This window comes from Macrobrachium nipponense, chromosome 38 (assembly GCF_015104395.2).
Source record: "Macrobrachium nipponense isolate FS-2020 chromosome 38, ASM1510439v2, whole genome shotgun sequence".
NCBI lineage: Eukaryota > Metazoa > Arthropoda > Malacostraca > Decapoda > Palaemonidae > Macrobrachium > Macrobrachium nipponense.
In genome coordinates, this window is record NC_061098.1 from 9,133,458 (window position 1) to 9,152,965 (window position 19,508).

Genomic DNA, 19,508 nt, shown 5'->3' on the forward strand with positions numbered 1-19,508 from the left:
GGTAATAGGTAATATCTTGGCTCCATTACTAAAAAAGGGATACATAAAGAATTATTTAGATAATATTGTAGTAATGGGCACCCAGCTTGGAAGAATTAATTGAGAGATTAGAAGAGCTGCTCAAATAATTTAGTGAAAAGGGTGTGAAATTAAACATCAAGAAGTGTCAGTTTGCGCAAAAAGAGATCAAATTTCTCGGCCATATAATATCCAAAGAAGGACGCAAGCCCTGTCCTAACAACATAAGTGCCATCAGAGATATGGGAGCTCCTACGGATGCCAAAGAAACTAGATTTTGAGGAATGTGCAGATTTTATCGCAAGCACATGCAAAATTTTGCTAAAATTGCTGTCCCCTTAACCAGTCTCTTAAGAATGAAAGAGCCATTTGCATGGACACCAGAGTGTCAGTCTAGTTTTGAGCAGTTGAAACAGATCCATATGACAGCTCCTTTGTTCATAAAAGCAGACATGATAAGACCTTTTCAGTTATTCACAGATGCTAGTCTGGATCATGTAGGTGCAGTGCTGATGCAGGAGAGTGATGGCCTTTTGAAACCTGTTGGATACTTTTCAAAGAAATTGAAGCCTGTAGAACAGAGATATTCTACTACTGATAGGGAAGCCTTGGCTATTGTGTTAGCATGTAGGCGGTTTCATCATTTTCTATAGGGTACCATGTTTACAATCCACATAGACCATCAACCTCTTGTGTCAGTATTCAAAAGAAAGACAAAGTCACATAGAATGAATAGATGGATTATCACTTCAAAGTTGTGTATAGGCCAGGAAAGCACAATGAGGTAGCTGATCAGTTAAGTAGGCCAGTTAGGGCAATCTTTCACGATAATCAAGACAATTATCTTGGGTTGAGTAAGGAAGAATACAAGGCTAAGCAGGTAGGTGAAACAAGATGTGGTTAAGTTTGTTTTAAAGAATGCATGACATGTCAGGTTCATAAAGACAGTCCATCCTCACAGTAGAAATTCCAAGAACTCCCACCAGTACATAAACCCTTGGAGCATATCAGTATTGATTTGACAGATATGATGTCTGGTGCAAATGGGTACCGTTACGTTCTTACAGTGATTGATCATTATTCATGCTTTGTGAAGTTTTACCCACTGAGGAATAGGACTACAGAAGTGGTCAGTAAGAATTTTCAGAAATATTTAAATGATTTTGGAATTCCAGGGTGTGTAATTCTTGACAATGGTGCTGAATTCACATCACAACAGTTTAGAGATCTTTGCTATAAGCACAACATAAACACTGGTTTCATCACACCATACCATCCTGAAGGTAACAGCATATCGGAAAGAATGCATAGGACTATGAAGACCCTGTTGAATGCCGTGTCAGGGTCATCCTTATCAATGGCCTACCTAATTAGGCGAGACCCAGCAGGTCCTTAATTGTGCTGTCTATGCAACAACAGGTGAACAGCCACACTATGTCTTCTTAAGCAGAAGACCTGCTAGACAAATAATAACTGCATTGCCATCAATTGATGATGAAGTGAGTGATTCTGATATTGCCAAAGTTCATGAGATAATCCAAAAGACCCACTTAGAGGTCAAAAACATTTTTAAGTATAGCTAACCGAAAGCGGGTGAATACGAGTGTTGAAAAGAACTCACTAGTCTGGGTCAGAAATGAGACTCAAATACCTGGTACTAGTCGAAAGTTAAATGTTAAGTGGCTCGGACCCTATAGAGTGGTAGAAGTTGAGTGAGATGGATCCACTTATGTGTTGAAAAATTTGTTTGATGATACAATCGTAGAACGAGCTGCTAATAACTAAAGCCATTCCACGGCGATGAAGAATGGTTAGTTATGATGAAAGAGCACTCTGAAAATGTTCCTGATATAGTAACTGAAGGAGTTCGTACAAGAGGTGCTAGGAATGTTGTGCCTCCCTCACGTCTCATTGAAGAGATATAGACTGTGTGATGATGTACAGTACTGTAATTTTGTACGTTTTGTGTATTCTCTTTTTACTTGGTTTGAGGTTGATGAAAATATAATTTTTTCTATTCGCAGTGGCCAGTAATGTGAACACTTTGTAGTTTTGAGGTAATGAACAAAGGAATAATGTAAAACATTTTGTACAAGAATTCACATAGTGCCCTGGGTGGGAATGCAATTGTGGTCTTATGGGTCTTGTCTTATAGGAAATTGTCAGTTTTGCTCTTGTAGTACTGGTTAGGTACATCTTAGAGGATAGAGTACCCCACTTTCCAAACCCCTTTGAGATTCAAGTTTAGAGTCGTTTCTAGCCAAGAGCTCTGGTGAGTTTGATAATCATTAGGACGCCTCAATAGGAGTAAATTCTGTCTTCACATGTGGAGAACTCTTTTGTTGCAGAGTGATGTGACATCCTGTGTAAGTGGAGTCAATCCAACCCCAATATTAGGCTAGACATAGCTATTAGGAAAGCTGTATTGAACGCACACCTATAGGGTAGTGTCCCCATTTAGTACTCAAGTATATCCTTGTTTTATGTTGTTGCAAGAGCCCCTTTAGTCTCTAGCTGAGATCGTTGCTTGTTTCTACTGTACAAGACCTGTTTTCCACAGTCGCAGACCCATCTAAGGAGCTGTTTGGTTCCGTTAGGAACGGTTGTCCTTGATATTAGAGTGGACATGAATCAATTCTTCCCAGAGGGAAAAGCTTTGTAATGGAAAAAATATTCCTTTAATTATTAGTGATTTATTTAGGAATTGATTCATCATTCTCCTCTAATATCTTTACACTACTGTTGTAAGAGTGATTGGAACTGTAAAATGTTTTCGTTTTTGTTGTGGACGTCGAGTGCGTAGCAGTGTGGACAGTCCCGTTTTTTTTCTTTCTTTCACTTTGAGTATGGGAGCGCTGTCCTGAATTTTTCGTCTGCATTTTGGTAACACTAGCAAATTAGCAAAACATGGAAGGATCACAAATGCTCTCGAAGGTGTGAGAAGGACGTCAACCAGTCCACCCTTCATTTTGGCTATTTTACCAAATTATTAATACAAATTATTATCTATCCCTTGCAAGGGATCTAATCCAGGAGTTCTGAAGACTAGGTAAATTAACCAAGTCCAGGAGACTAGGCTGCGGAGAAATTTGGCATGATGTAATGAGTAATAAAGAAACGAACTGAGTACCAGGGATTTTCTTCAATACCATTGTACCTTACCACTAAAAATGGAAATCAGCACTTCAATTGCCTCCCAGTGGGAAGACATCACCTGGCCTCATCAGTAATAAGACCCATACACACAAGGAATATCATTTAATAGCAGGTAGGACAGGCCTACCTTAATTCCCAGGCAGCGTAAACGTCAGTAGTCTTCATACCCACTGTGTCATAGTTCCCACTCTGTCAACTATGACACAGTACCATTCTCAGACCTCTGTCTCCAGGCAAGAAGACTGACAACAGAGCATATGTATAGTAGTAGTATTATTACTCTCGTATCTTAATGTCTCGGTGGGGGAAAAATTCTCCCGTGACAATACGACGGCAACATTTATAGCCTCCCTTCTTCATCATCCTCGGAACTCTTGGCCTACACTCCCTGTCACTGCTTTCTTTACAACGCCTCAAAAACTCCGGAGCATATATAGTTAAAGAAAGCTTGAAGGAATCCCTGCTTGAATGTGGTGTCCACCTGCAATCAACGGGAATATACATATTAGGTATAGGGCTAATTTCTAAACTTCCTGAAGTAGCTAGACTGGACATTCATGAATATTAGCCTAGCAAAGGACATAAAGTTTAAGGTATCGTTTAGGACTTCAAATATCATCCTCACTCTGAAAAAAATCTCTCAGCAACAACGGGGAAATTATTCAATCATCAACAAGCTAAACACACAGATCTAAACATTTGTCGTATAAAATGGCTTCCAAAACCGTGGACCGAAAATTAGTGTCGTGAAACAACGTACAATAGTAGTATTAATAGGACAATTCTTTAAAACAGCTCCCTGCTTCATTCTAGTTTCCTTGTGGTTGCGCCTTGTTTATGTTTATTTCCTCTATGTGCCCTACGTTTATTATATGAATTCCTTCATGCTTCTAATTTCCTCTTTAGACAAACTCTGTGAATAGCAATACGTTGATTATTAATTCCTCTTTTCCCCCCCTGATGCGGCTGTTGAATCTTAAATCTGTCCTTAAAATTGTTGTACGTTGGGCGGTAACGTAAAATGAAAAGAAAAAAAAAATAATGTAGGTTTTTAGTTATAATATATGAGCGCTAATTTATTTCTAACAAAGGTTAGAGGGTGGATAAGGTTCATCATATCCCTTACATCTTAGTAATTATGATGCCAAAAGGAATTCATCAGCACCTCTAATAATATACACAAGAGACGAGGTTATACTATGAAGTCTTTTTATTCACTGAACTGAGGTGTCGTGTTCAAATCTCTTGCTGAGAAACGGTAAAAGATAGAGGGACATATTATGATCCCCCAAAACAAATGATTTTTAAGTTTCTGTGATATAGTACTAAGCATCGAAGTGGTCATCTGTATGTCGCAACAGTGTTGTTGGCGCACCTGGCAGGATGTCAGGTGTGGCGTTATCTGTTAAGCGTCGGCCATCCCCACCATCCCGCCACTATTGGCGATAAGTTCCGCTGGAATCAATATCTAACGAAGGCGAGATACGAGAACCTCCCTCATGATAGATCACGAAATATACACTTAAATGTGCGAGGGAGGAAAGCAACGCTGGTGGTAATGAAACAAATATTCATATTGTTTTGGGACAGTGATAATCCTTGTGGTATGGAAATTAACAATAATTACGGCATAGATGTGTTTCGCAGGCAGCTAAAAAAGATAAAAAATTTAGCGCTAACGGCTTACTTTAACTTTACAGAGCCAAGAAAGATTTTTTTAAAATTTTATCCGTGGTTTTTTATTGCAAAAAAATTAAATAACAGGTTGTCTCCACATTGAATCCAATGATATGGGAAATCAGGGAAACAAATACAAGAAAAGTTGAATGACAACCAAGATAAAGGTAGCCAGCCATTCGTACCTTAAAACTGGAAAAAATGGAAATATTGAAAAGACAAAGACCTAAAGCATTACATAAGTAGAAATTTGATGACAAAATAACTGAGTCCAGTCACTATCCTTAAACACCAAGAGAGCCGATGATTAGACTATATTGATACTAATATTAAAACCATAACGGGATAGTTAATCAAGTATTATAGTTATGCGATGAAACGTACTTGAATATTTCAATAAAATTACTTAGAATCATCTGATTATTTACCTTCTTTACCGAAGCCATCACTAGTCGGTACTGTTCACAGTTTCGCAGCCGGAAAGTTAATAAATAATAATAATAATATATCCATAGGGTAACAAATTTGAAAGCATATTAGACCTATAGCAGATTAATTCTCGTCAGGTTTCGAAGTACTTTTCGAATGAGAAGCAGTACGAAAAAAAAACATCGTAAGAAGGAGAAAACAGGAAAATCAGTTTACATTCTATACAATGACCTTAACATGAAAATATTTACAGAAACTCTCTCTCTCTCATAACGTGTAGTATAACGGTTGAACTTGAATGTTTTATATCCTATAGACTTATGCGCCAGGTGATTGTGTACAGTTTCGTAACAAGTGGAGATATTCGTTAGATTCTGTGCCTAAAGAGCATCCTGTGTACGCTGTACCTAGCTTGGAAGGCGTGGCAGGTTAAGTACTTGAACACGTAAAATTTCCATATTGTTTCTGAATGTTTCGCTACATTAAATTTGCTTTTAGCATTTTCTAAGTCTGACAAAGAGAGAAGCAATACTTTGCACTGAGGAATATTAATAATTCTAGAAACCAAGAAGAAAATGTTTAAGAAAAGTACGAATGTTTTGTAAGGCACTGTACAAATCTTTTTCCTAGACTTTTTCAATTTTCCTCAAGCTAATGCTTAAAAAAGATCATGATTGAACCCTAACTCTTGGTGGGTCCTATACAGATTGATCCTGTAAAAATTTTCTTTCTGCAAATAGAACATACAAAAATACAGGATTTTTAGGTCCATTTTCGCTTTATATAAATCATGGAAACGCTATGATACAGACTAGAAACCGTTCATCTTTTTTTATAGAAAAATTAAAACACTGAAATATATCCAAGCTCCTCACAATAAAACTACCTCAAGGATTACACACTATTAGCGAATTTTGACAGTTTCATTTCATTGCGAAAAGAGGAGACCCTTGACGACATCATAATTATCAAAAGTTCATTCACAGCAGTGACGTCATTATACACGTTATTTGCTATTGGTCCCAATCTATGGATACATCCGGTTGCCCCAATTAGAAATACTTCGGGAGCCTTCTTAAGGCGCCAAAGAGCGTCGCTTGGCTCCAGATCTTCGGCTAATCCGAGAGAGGTCGCGAGGGACGGGTTCATCTTCTGCAGAAAAGTGATCGAGAACCGAGGGTTTCCGAGGTGAGAGAGTTATAAACCATTGACATCTTCGCTTGCTTAATCTTATTTATTAATAGTTTATTCTCTCTTTTTTATATATTACAACACTGATATCATATCCCTGTCAATTCTTGTTATGACTGCGTTGATGTTTCATAAAATAACATAACGATATTGAAAAAGGTAGGAGGTAAATTCTAGTAAAGCATTTTTCAGGACACAATTCGATTGAAGCATCTCCATAAGCGAGAGAGAGAGAGAGAGAGAGAGAGAGAGAGAGAGAGAGAGAGAGAGAGAGAGAGAGGTGGAAAAAATTACATAGCACTCAAGTTAATTGTGCTCCTTCTAATATGGATTTCAAAATATAAGCGGACTCCGATGTATCCAGTCTACTGACCAAGCCTTAAAACATTCATCATAATTTGTAAAAGATGATCGACAATTAAATTTTTCAGTTAAAATAAGAAACGTACATATTAATTGCCATAATATCATACCTTAAGCGTAAAATACTCTTGTAAAAGTTTTCAAATGTAATTGTCTCTTTTTCTTTCTTTCTTTTTAGAATGCTACGAGCAGCTCTAGTCGTCACCATCTTTGTGTTGGCAGGAACTCAAGAGTAAGTCAAGTTTCTCTCATAAACGTACTCAGAGTTACGTAACTTGTTTAAAACATCAATTAACTCTGTTATAACATTGATAAACTTTTACTGTTTATAGCTGAAAAGCTGCAACATTGACTAATAGGTTATACAGCTTTGCAAATGACTGTGGTTTTACGCTCGTCTCATTCACTTGCTATAGTTGTGTATACTCTTCCGATATTCGTCGTCTCCTGGAAATTTAACCTAAATCACGTCATATCGCCCTTCCCTTCTCTGTCATTATTTTCCTTCGATGATTTTCCTACAACAGCTTTGTTCAGACAACAAGATCTCGCCATTATTACTGCCATATGCGTCTCTTCACTGTCAAACATTCTCGTTGCAATACCGATTTCTGTCGCGACATCCCCCACGTCCACTGAAGCCACCGTCCCAACACTAGGACATTAGACTAGAATGACCCTGGTGGTGTTTATTTTCCAGAGCCCACGGACTGTCATGCCGCGCTTGCGACCCTGAGAGTTGCATACCTCCTCGAGGCTGCAAATACGGTCTGGTGAAGGGTATCTGCTATTGTTGTGATGTCTGCGCCAAGGTAAATATAAGTTGCATCTTCGCATCCTTCATAAAAGTCCTATTCCAATGCCATTCCTCCCTCAACATAATTCACTCTAAAAACTACCTCTATTTCTATCCCATTCAGACTGAAAATGGGTATAGTACCTACTGATCAAAGTCAAGAATATTCTATTGATATGATGAAACAGAGACAGTCTCCGAGTCAAGAGAAAGAGGGTTATAGGCTACTGGTGTGAATCAAAAGTAGTACCGTAACTTTCCTTTTATCTACTATCACCTGCATCATTTCTCCACCGCATTCTCCTCAGCTTTAATGATTTCGCTATACCCGCAGGGTCCAGGAGAGGCGTGTGGAGGACTGTGGTCCCTCAATGGCAAGTGTGGCGCAGCCTTCGTTTGTGACACGAGCCAGAGTGAAGGGATGTACCCGGGGTATCCGGAGGAATTCCTGGATGGAGTCTGCGTAGAAATGGCAGGTAAGCTTAAGGGTGAATTTCCACACCAAAATCTTCTACCTTTCTTTGTATAAGACTCTTTGCCATGTATTGGACTGTGCACTGTTCAGTAATTAAACTCTCTTCGTTTCTAGTGATGTTTCGCTATGTAGGTACCAATCTCTCTTCTAATCCTTTCTCCTTTTTTAATGAGAGATTTTGTTTATTGCGTTTCTTCTCTTCTTCTTACTTTTCTGGATGTCGTAAACATTCATTTTCCTCTCCAGCACGTCCTAGCTATTTTTCGTTCAACTCTAATTTTAAAAGTATATTTGGATGGGCACCTGTTATGAAGTACAAGTATTCAGTTAGTACTACTCAGTAGACCTTGATTTAGGTGAACCTATTGCCCAATGACGAACGTAATTCCTGTTTCTCTCTGTTTTCCCGTCCCATTGTTCTTTTCAGCTTGAATCGAATACCGTTTCCATCTTTAGCGAACTCAGGACACAGTTTGATTGATTGACAAAGGAACAGTCGTTGGTGTAATCTTTGGAGTTACACTTAAATTTTCTAGGGATGCGCTTTTGGTTTTTAAACGCTGGTTCTGGTTCCTGGTTCTTAGGCGCTAACTCCACAAACACAGTTGCGGGGACACTACACTATGAGGTGCAAAGCTTTATTTACTTTTACCCCAACTTCCTTCCATTTCTTCTTCTTTATAAGTTAGACAGAGCCGTGTTACTTTGCTTTGACATCCATCGCTTTCCAGGTTAAGAACATTCTCAATTTTGAGGGCTATCCTTATATATTCTACCAGTTTTCTGTTAGGGGATAAGTGTCCCTAAATTTATATCCTTATCTGCTTTTTGTAGCAATTTACAGTGAATAAATGTTTGGTGGTGTCCCCCTCCACTCTACATATTTCACAGACCTCGTCCTTAAATTTGCCCCGGAAGTTAGCCTTAAGTTCAACATATTCAGTCTGGCTTTCATTATGATACACGCATCCTTTGTTTTCCAGTTCCCTTATGTACTTGTTTTCCTCGAAGTCGTCTATGAATCTCAGCTTCTTCATTTCTTTTCTCTTTTCTCTCAAAGTCTCTTGGATATCTTGATTAATTTTTATCTTTATTTCCTTTTACAGTGCTGCTTTGGGATATTCTCTTAGTCCATTAATTTCTATATCATATTTGGTGCATATGTTCACCACGCTTTTTGTCCAACATTGCCCATATGGGGCTCTTAACTGATCGTCAACTATTTCTTTTATTAATCTTTTCTCCTTTGTAGGAAACAGAAGGAAACCCGTGTGTCACTAGAGTGCTTTATTACACGTCCAGTCTATACAGAGGCGTGACTGCAAGTGAGTTGCAGGCACGCGGGCTACATTGGCGCCAATCGCGCTGCCCTCTCGGCAACAGACATTACACATGTTCAACCATCCTACATCGCCCCCCCCCCCCTCCCCCTAAGATTATGGCATGGCAGAATAGCATAATATTAAATGTAAATAATCAGTGATGGCAATAAGTAAATATGCATTAAATACATATATATCTACACTCAAAGAAAATATGCAAGAAAAAAAAATCTTATAGGAAAAATCGCAATGGTTAATGCACAGGTATCACAGCATAAATTGACGTGCATGGCAGCAACATGAATATGCATAAAAATGTCTGCAAAAATTAATTGTAGCCAGTTTGGCTTATCAAAAACAGAAGACAAGAAAAGCATGAGGGACAATATAAGACAATTTTACAGTGGCACAAGCATGAGCATGGGTTAACACTCAACATCACCCATGACATACTCGCCCATCCATGAGGGTTGTACTGTCCGCCTTTTTGGACGAGGTGGAGTGGGGTCGGGGCGTGGGGAAGTGGCTGATGACGTTGCGGGCTGACGTCTTAGCACTTTCAGGTGCTTCCTGTTTCTGAGCGACACTCGACTGCTTCCATCCAGCCTAATGAGATACTGTCGGTGGCCCTTGGACTCCACTACCAACCCAGATCGGTCCCAGGTTTTGGTTACAGGATCCTGCACTCTTACCCTGCAGCCTACAACAAGGGGTAGAAGCTCCCTGGTCCCAGCAAGGGGTTGGGTCTCCTTTTGGGACTCTGCCATTTGTTGTTCCCTCTTCTGGATGATCTCGTCCCAGTGCCTCTCCACCTTGTAATCCTGTCTGGGCGTTGGCACTCCATCTCTGAGCTGCCTACCGATGGCAAGCTGTGCTGGTGACTTGTCGAACCCCTTAGGAGGGGTGTTGAGGTACTGAAGAACTGCCAGAGATGCCTTGTTGCAATCGAGGCTACCTCCTTTGCCTATATTTGACCTGATGATCCTCTTATCGGTCTTGACTGCTGCTTCAGCCCTTCCATTGGACTGGGAGTAATGGGCTGATGAAAGGTGTACAGTAAACCCCCATTTTCTGAAGAATGATGTGGTCTCTTCGCTAATGAGGTTTGTGCCCCCATCTGTCGAGATTAGCTCTGGTGCTCCCCATCTTGTGAAGTACGTCCTCAACACTGATATGACCATGTGGAAAGTGTGCGACTTCCAGCCACCCGGTGAGCCTGTCTGCATAGGCCATGTACATATGGCCCTCCAATTGTAGCATGTCCACCACCGTTGACTGGAATGGGTATTCTGGGGGTGCTGTGAGTACTAATGGTTCAGCAGGTTGTGATGGAGCATGTATATCACAAGAGGCACATCCATCCTTGTGGCTCTGCAGGTCACCTTCCATGCCTGGCCAATAAACTGATTGCCTAGCCCTGCGGAGCATGGAGTCCACCCCCTGATGTCCCGCGTGAAGGCCTGTGATGACTTGAAGGAGAAGTTCCTCTGGGATGAGCAGACGTGGGCATACTTGCTCATAAGTGTAGACTATCAGGTCTTCTACCATAGATAACCTGTCCCTAACTGCATAGAACTGACTTAGGCAGGCCAGCTCCTGTGCCTTCTGCGGGCACAAGTCATTTGCTGCCACTTTAGTTACCAACAACTGGTATACAGGGTCTTTAGAGGCTGCTACTTTGACCCTCTCCTCGTCAAGTATGAGGCATTCTTGCTCAAGGGCAGTGGCTGAAGCAGCGACAAGGGCGGCAGTCATATCCTCTTCAAGTTCAGAGTCCTTGTTATCTGGTTCACAACGGAGAGCAGGGAAGCATGATAAGAAGTCAGCAGCGCAGTTCCTCTTCCCTGGTAGGTATCTTACCTGGAACCTGTATTGCAGCGTTTTCTCCTTGAGACAGAAGTCTTGGGTTCAGTATAACCTTCAGCTCTCTATTACCCTAGAGCTTGACCAGTGGGCAGTGGTCAGTCACGATCAATAAGTTGGAGCAGCCCAACAGGAGTAGCCTGGCCTTCTTGAGACACCATGTGACACCTAAGGCCTCTCCCTCAACAGCAGCATACCCAGCTTCAGCTTGTGACAAGTTACGGCTCCCACATAGGGCAATACGCCACCCACCCTCACAGCAGCATGGGACATCTGCTGAGTACAAGCACAGTACTGCTGCAGGATAACACACCTGATCCCATCTCTGCTCCAATCTGTTAGGGCTACCGTAGGTCGGGTCTTGTCACAGTATACCAGCCCATCCTTGGCCAGCTTGCATATGGCCTCCTGTGCTTGGTGGAATCTCTCTTGTAGGTTGTTATCCCAGTAGACATTCTTGCTTGCAGACTTCTTCAGGAGGTCTCTGAAGGGTTCCATCAGCGGGGCAGTGGCAAGGAAGGGTGCCAACTGGTTGACAAAGCCAAACCGTGACCTGATGTCAGTGACTGAGGGGTTGTCAGGCATAGGGAATCTCCGTATGGCAGCTAGACTCTCCTCTGTGGGCCTATAGGAATCCCATCCCAGCTGGAATCCGACGAAGCTCACTTCTCTTCGGCAGAAGCTGAATTTCTCTGGCTTGAGGGTTATTCCCTTTTTGGCACACGTGTCCAAGAAATTATATGTGTGCCAGAAGGCCTCTTTGACACTGTTGTCATATAGAAGAGTGTCATCCACACACTTGTGTCTTCGGGGAATGTCCTTGATGGCGTAATCAAACCTCTTGGTGTAGGCATCTGAAACTGAACAGTGTCCTATGGGTGTTCTTCTGTACCAATAACGCCCCCAGGGAGTGATAAACATTGTGAGTTTGCAGCTTTCTTCATCTAACTCTACCTGGTGGAAACCCCAATGCGCATCTGCCACCGTCTTAAAGGAATGTAAGGGTACCCCTGAGATCATGTCAAAAGGAGCATGGGTGTGATGCATCTCTCTCCTGCAGGAGGCATTGAGGCGTTGAAAGTCCACAATGCGGCGGGGCTGACCTGAATTCTTGGCAACAATGACCATCCTCGCACACCATTCTGTTGCTTCACCAGTCGGCACCTCCTCAATGATGCCTTTCTTGATGTCCTGGTCCAACTGCATCTTCACTTCTGATTCCCAATGCTTTGGCACAGATGCTGGGGTGTGGCATGCATAGGGGGTTGCCCCTGGCAGTAGATGAATATGGTGCGGCTTACCCTCCATGACAGGGAGGGGCTCCCTTTCTGTATTGAATGACGATGACGAAAAATGGCACAAGAGCCACTGCTCCAACTTTGGGACGTTCTCCTCCACTGGTGGGAAGGGTATGGATGAGGGCTTAGGCAAGGGCTGCCCAATAGGGGTGGGTACCTCATGCTCCAGTGCGAGGCTTGCTGACACCGGTAACTGGTGGGGAAAGGACTGGGGCACAAGGCCAAGGTCCTTGCAAGCAGCAAAGGGGGCCAGTTCCCATACACTCCAATCTAATGTTGGCAACGTCACGTAGGGCCCCTGCAGCATCATGAAAGGGCAGGCCTTTCAACAAGGGTCGACAGCAGGGTGGGGCCTGCAACACACACTTGGGCCCCAGTGTCTACCACAGCCTGTACAGGGCTGTGACCCTTAGGCCTAGGGCTATGCACTGATGACGACACTACCACTTGTATAGTGGGCTGCATACTGGGTTGTACCCCAGCAGTGACTGCCCCCAGTGTTACTGATGAAGCAGGGACATCATTCACTATCTTCTTGCTTCTACAAAAGCATTTCAAGTGGCCAATTTTTTGGCAGCCATGACAATCACTATTTCTCGCTGGGCACAACACCTTTCTGGGCTCGTGCTGCACTCTGCAGTTCCCACACACACGAGCACTGATGGGAACCGAGGCCCTCTCATTACTCTTCATCGCTGCACACTCGGGGGGGCTGGGGTCTGTCTCCACATCAGCCGCACGTGGCTCTTGATGCCATGTGTCGTGCTGGGGCATGGATACATCTTTGCGGGCTGCTTCGTATGTTGCACACACTGCCCTTAGGGCATCTACACTACAAACAGAATCACATGACCTATAAAGGTCTCTTTTCAATATCTCATCCCTTAGAGCTACCATAAGCTTTCTAATGAGCATATATTCAGACAAATCACAATGACACCTAGGGCACTGGAAGCTACAGTCCATGGCCTTTTGAGAGCACTTTGCAAAATATTCCCTAATGGACTCCTCACGCTCCTGCATATACACCAAAAACTCAGCCCAATGCACAGCCTGGTTCGATGCACGCAGAACCATGGCCCCTATAGCATCCAAAGCCCCTTCTGGAGACAAGTTAGCCCACTGTAAATCACTATACCTGGCATCCAGCGTACGTTGCAACTCTGGGGTGCAATGAAGCCTAATGTGTTGAACTGCAACCGCTGGTTGAAGCTTATGTAGCCTAAGCCAATGTGTCATGGACCGTTTCCAAGTCCTGTAGGAGGCTGATGACATTTCCAAAGCACACTTCTCTGGTAGTGGTAGGGCCAGGGCCCTGGGGCCGCTCTGTAGATGCAAGCCACTCACCATTGTAGCCAAACGGTCGTTAAGGGCTTGCAATGCACCTCGACCCTTGGCAACTACATGTTGAAGAGCTGGTGATCTTGACGCCACTCCGACGGGAGTAGTGTAGGCAACCCTGGAGGAGCGTCGTGCCCTCCTTGCCGTGAAAGATGGTCTCTCTGGTGTAGACATGATTATTCTTTATGTATCCTACTTACTGCACCATGTAGACAACAGAAGGAAACCCATGTGTCACTAGAGTGCTTTATTACACGTCCAGTCTTTACAGAGGCGTGACTGCAAGTGAGTTGTAGACACACGGGCTATATTGGCGCCAATCGCACTCCCCTCTCGACAAAAGACATCTTCCTTCATTTTTTCTCTAATAATGTATTCACTTGCTAATTTCTCCTGCACCTGTCATATCCTCTTCTTTTCTGTACTAATGAACTTTTTCCCTTCCTTTTTTATTCTCCTTGTAGCCCTCATTAAGTCTTTTAATACTCTTGATTTGCTCTTCTTTTTCACTTTGCTTTTTTTTCTTACACTTTCTCAATATTTTGTCCACTTCTGTTTGCTATTTGGTGTATTTCTGTTTTATTGGACCATTTTCTCTTGCTATGTCTACCAAGGCTTGTCTGTCTTTGCAATATTTCAGCTTTCTTATATCTATTACATATTTTCCACTCTTGCTTCCCTCGCATACTATTCTCCAGTTCATGACCACTTTCACAGCACAGTGGTCAGACTGCACCAGTTCAGAGGATATCCTATATGGAGTTATTTCTTTTGTTTCATCTATTTCAATTACCTGTACTCCTCCTTCCTCTTCTTCCCTTATCATTACATAGTCGATAATAGACTTCTGCATATTTTGTATTCTTGTCCATGTTCCAGTGCATTTTCTATGATTATTTAATAACATTAGTTTGTTTTGTTTGATTAGGTTCAGCAGTGCTTTTCCTCCTTTAGTCACTTCTTCCTTATTGTTGGAGATGACTTTTCCTATTTTGCAGTTGAAGTCTCCAAGGATCATTACTTTTTCCTTGTTTTCCTCTGCTTTATTTATTTCACCTTCTATTGAGGAGTACTTACTCATCAGCTGGTCATTTTTGCACTCATTTTCCTGTGGGGCATATATAACACCTAACCTTGTCTTGTTTGTGCCCTTATTGATACTGACCCAGACAGCTTCATGAGTTGTGTTTTGTTCTTTAGTTTGTACAGTGACACTTGCCAGTTCATTCTTAGTACCTATTAGGATACCACCACCATGCCTCCTCCTGTTGTTATCGAACTAGTTCCACATATTTATTTTCGTGGAGATGAGTTTCTGTTAGGCACATTATTACTGGGTCCACCTTCTCTATTATTTCTTTCAAGGAGTCTAATTTTGACTTGATGCCCCTAATAGTTACATAATATATTCCACAGTTAGTGTATAGTCTTTTTTTTCTTTATACTTCTTGTCTTTTTACTATTGTATTTAGTCTTACATGTCTCTACCCCTACTGACATCTTGGGTATGGTCCATTCATGCTGGACACCATGGGGTTTCTTACGCTGAATTCTCGTTCGAAAGTTTTTTTCTTCTTCTTTTTTTGTAAGTTTGCAGAACTTGAAGGTTCGAATAAGAACTGTTAACACGTGAATAGTGGTCTGAATCTCTCTTTTTTAATGTGCTAGAGAAAAGCTTTGAATTATTATGTCCATTTTCTCCTACAGTCAATGATCTGGTCGCGGGCGGAGCTGTGAGATCGAGAAGGGCCATGGGTGGAGGTCTCGCAGGCGCCGGCAGAAAAGCGGGAACTGCAAAACTGCAAGCAAAACAGCACGTTCACAAAGCCTTTGGGGGCATACCTGCTGAAGTATTGGCTCAGCTGGAGCAGTACTACAAGAACCAGAAAGCTGGCTGAACCTTCTGGAACACCGCCATCCCGGCCTCATCGGGTCTTGAAACAGTTAGCCTACCACCCACCTCCGCGCATTTTTGTTCAGTTCCAAAAATAAATATTTTGTTCTTATCTCTGGGATTTAGTGCAGTTTACGTACACTGACTGATTTGTTTAGTGTTGAATCCCTACCATAAAAAAAAAAAACTTGAATAACAGAAACTATGTAGGTACAGTTACAATTGAAAATTATGAATAGATCTATTTCATTTTCCTTTATTATATTGCGGAAAAAAATAAACTCATCTGATGAATCATGCTGATTTCTTTTATATAGATGCTTTGGAATATTAGACTGGAAAGTTCAATAAAATGTATTTTGGTTATGGTGCTAAAAAATAATAATAACTGAGTATTGGATAAATGAGAGAGAGAGATTTTTTCTTGTTACTGGTTGCGAAGCATAATTGTATGAAATTTTTATTGAAAACAATTTCGAAAAAGTTTTACAAAGAAGGCTAAACTTATTTTATTATGCCCTATTAGACCACTTTTAAGACATCGAAGATATTCAATTTTACAGGCAGCGTTACACACCTTTCATTGACGAAATTTTTATAGCAGTGGCATAAAGTCTCTCACAGCAATATTTTCAGCAGTGGCGTAAAATCTTTTACAGCAATTTTTGTGAAAATGTGAAATATCTAATTCAATTAGATATTTCACATTTTCACAAAAATTGCTGTAAAAGATTTTACGCCACTGCTGAAAATAAAGATGTGTAGTTAAGCTACAATAATGACATGAAAAGGGCAAAAAATCTAACTTTGAAAAAAAGAGAAGAAACTCATATCATATTTGGGAAAAATACAAAAGAAAATAAAAGGAAGCATCCAAAAAATAAGACTGCACCATTTGAGCACTTGAGGCGCCGCTGTTAAGGTAAAGCCTCAACCTTGAACATGAAATGTTCTTATTTAAAGGTTAAGTACCATTTCCAATGCTCACTCTGAAATTTAAATACATAAGATTACCGGTATTGACGGAAAAGAGTAAAATAGTATTAAATTTCCCGTTAAATAAGGGCCCACATAGTAAGAGAGGATAGTGCAATTTTTACGCTTATGGAATCATCGATGTTTTATCAGTATTGCCATAATTTATGTCGGTAGAGTGCCGCTGATTTACAAATTTCACGTAAAAAGTACATGAATGTACGCTATATAATTTATTTTTTTTAATAAGTTAGATTTATTTTTCATACTAATTATTTATATTTGATACATTTAATAGTCAGTCTACAGTAATGGGAAATATCGTACAATTAGTAACACTGAATGATGTGTTGTTATTAGGAAGCAGCAGGATTGGCACCAGGGTTGCCAAGTTGGCAACTTTGGTGCCAAAATCTTGAAAGTTGGAAACTTTCTGAGGTTGTTGGCAACAGAATTTTGTGGTTGGCAACTACCACCGAAGTTGGCAACTTTGGGTTATCAAAAATATATTGTTGCTTTTCTGAACGATTGTTGCAAAATGTCTACTGCAAAGTCCACAATTATGCTTGGCCGCTTACCATCACAGCCAGAATAATTTGAAATTAACTTCTTTGCCAATACAAAGGTCAAACCTTCATTCTGACCTGAGTAATCAAGAATTAAGAACGACGGTTGTTCCTATACGATGTACAAACCCTCAGTCCTTTACATAAGGAATTACTTACGGCATAGTTGGAAATACGGCCGTTGAATCTTGAACAAGGTGGTTAGGCAGTAACTACCGAGTGACTGTGGTAGGCTAGCCTGCCCGGATGTAAACACTTCAGTCTCCACTTTGCTTTCGGCCGTCTTCCGAAGTTCCGATGAAGACGTGTTTGTGAGCTTTGGCTGACTGGTCGATCTTTTTTCCCTGTGGGATCCTTTTGGTTCATTTTTGTTTTTAAATAGATATGTATATATACGATGTTTGGTATTAATATTAAAGAAAGGTTTGTCCTTGTTTTTCAATTAATATACAATCCCACTTTTTGTGATAGCCTTTATAGCCGCCTCTCTACTTGTATTGAATTTGAGAGTCGGCAGCAAAGGTATGCCAACATATTATTTACATTCATTCGCCCTTTAACACTGGTCCAGACCTGCATGAGGATGAGATATGTATTTAACGTGAGGATGAGACAAGTATTTAACGTGAGTGATATTGATCCTATAGTGAGACAAGCATTCATCCGAAAATTACGCTTACGCTTGGGAATTACCGAGGGGAACTTCAAAGGTTTGTCCTTGTTTGTTTTTATGGTAATTTTTCTTCTCCTTCATTACTTGAATCATTTTTTCCTATTTTACAGACTAACAGTGGTGATTGTGTTTACAGCAGCATTGGTTGGATAGCTCTTCGTATTGGTTATCCTAACCTTTGGAATTGTACCTGTGACTCGTAGCATGTTTGCGATACCGATCCTCGAGTGTGTTTACTGATCTCTTGCTGATAATCATATTCATTTACCACTACTACCCTGGAGTTATGTCACTGGACAAGGCATTCGTGCTGCCCTGTTATGTTTATCTAATCCTGATGGTAGAAGTCTGGCAGAATTTGGAGGAATCGAAGAGGAAGAGAGTAAGTCAAGTTTCGTCATCCTCTTCGAGATCATCATATTTTCATGCCTCCACCTCTTCGACTTTTAAGGCTTTGCCGTAGAAGAGAAGGTGGTCTCCCCCCCCCCCCCCCCCCCTTAAGAGGTCTCGTCACGGGACTTCTAAGGGTCTGTCTCGCTCCGGTGAGACAGGTGGGTCTTCCGCTGGTCCTCCGTTCCCCGGGAACAGGGCCCGTCTCTCCTTCTTCAGGGAAGAAGAAGACGGGGACCATGGAGGTACCAGCCTCTGATGGTATCTCCTCTCCCGGCTCCAGAAGTTCCACCTCCGGACCAGGAACCGTCTCGGCCGCTCACTTCCAAGCGTCACCGAGTGTACGGTCACCTATGGTAACCGTGCAGCCAAGGTCCAGACTGCTGAGTATGCTCATCGTGTCAGGACTCAGGCATGGAGCAGAAGGATGGTAAGAGTCGCTCAGGTGACTCTCAACAGACCGGCGATTGCTGTCGCAGCAATTGTCCGGTACCCAGGGTAGAAGTGTTCCTGTCGGTCCATGCACGCAGAGACCGGTGGAGGCGGCCCATCCAGCCCTCTTTTAATTATCTTTTGTTTTTTCAGAGAGGTTTAGGCTTCAACGAAGACTTGGAAGAGTCAGAGGAAGGTATCAGCTGGTTCCTGTCAGGTGCACGCTCAGCCCCACCCAGATGACGGCCGACCAGTCTCGGTGGTGGCAGACACTTCACCTGCCATGTAGGAGTTTCGTAACCCTCCTCGAGGAAGCATTCTCTCCACTGCTGCTCCCGCAGTTCCCTGCGGACAGGTCCAGTTGGGCCATGTTGCTACCGCAACTGCCCCAACTCCGTCCTGGATGGAGGACCTGTCGGTTGTCCTGAGGAACTGGCGAAGAGGATGTCCAGGAAGAAGAGGAAGGCATCGTCGTCGTCTTCTATTGCCTCTTCCCCTTCGACTTCCAAGTCCCCCCCCCCCCCCCCCCCCCGCCGAGGAATGAGAAAGTGGCCCCTCCCCCCCTCAAGAATTCTCGCACAGAGACTTCTAAGGGTCTGTCTCGCTCTGGTGATACAGGGGGGTCTTCTGCTTGTCCTTCAGTTCCTCC

General features: G+C 42.1%; 1 protein-coding gene across 1 annotated transcript; it reads left to right on the forward strand.

Annotated features, from left to right (window-relative positions):
* Positions 1-6,189: 6,189 nt before the first annotated feature.
* Positions 6,190-16,061, forward strand: LOC135209603 (insulin-like growth factor-binding protein 7). The gene is made up of 5 exons (XM_064242295.1): positions 6,190-6,468; positions 7,013-7,066; positions 7,535-7,646; positions 7,965-8,106; positions 15,637-16,061. The coding sequence occupies exons 2-5, from the start codon at positions 7,014-7,016 to the stop codon at positions 15,825-15,827; spliced, it is 498 nt and encodes a 165-aa protein (XP_064098365.1). The 5' UTR covers positions 6,190-6,468; position 7,013; the 3' UTR covers positions 15,828-16,061.
* The last annotated feature ends 3,447 nt before the right edge of the window (positions 16,062-19,508 follow it).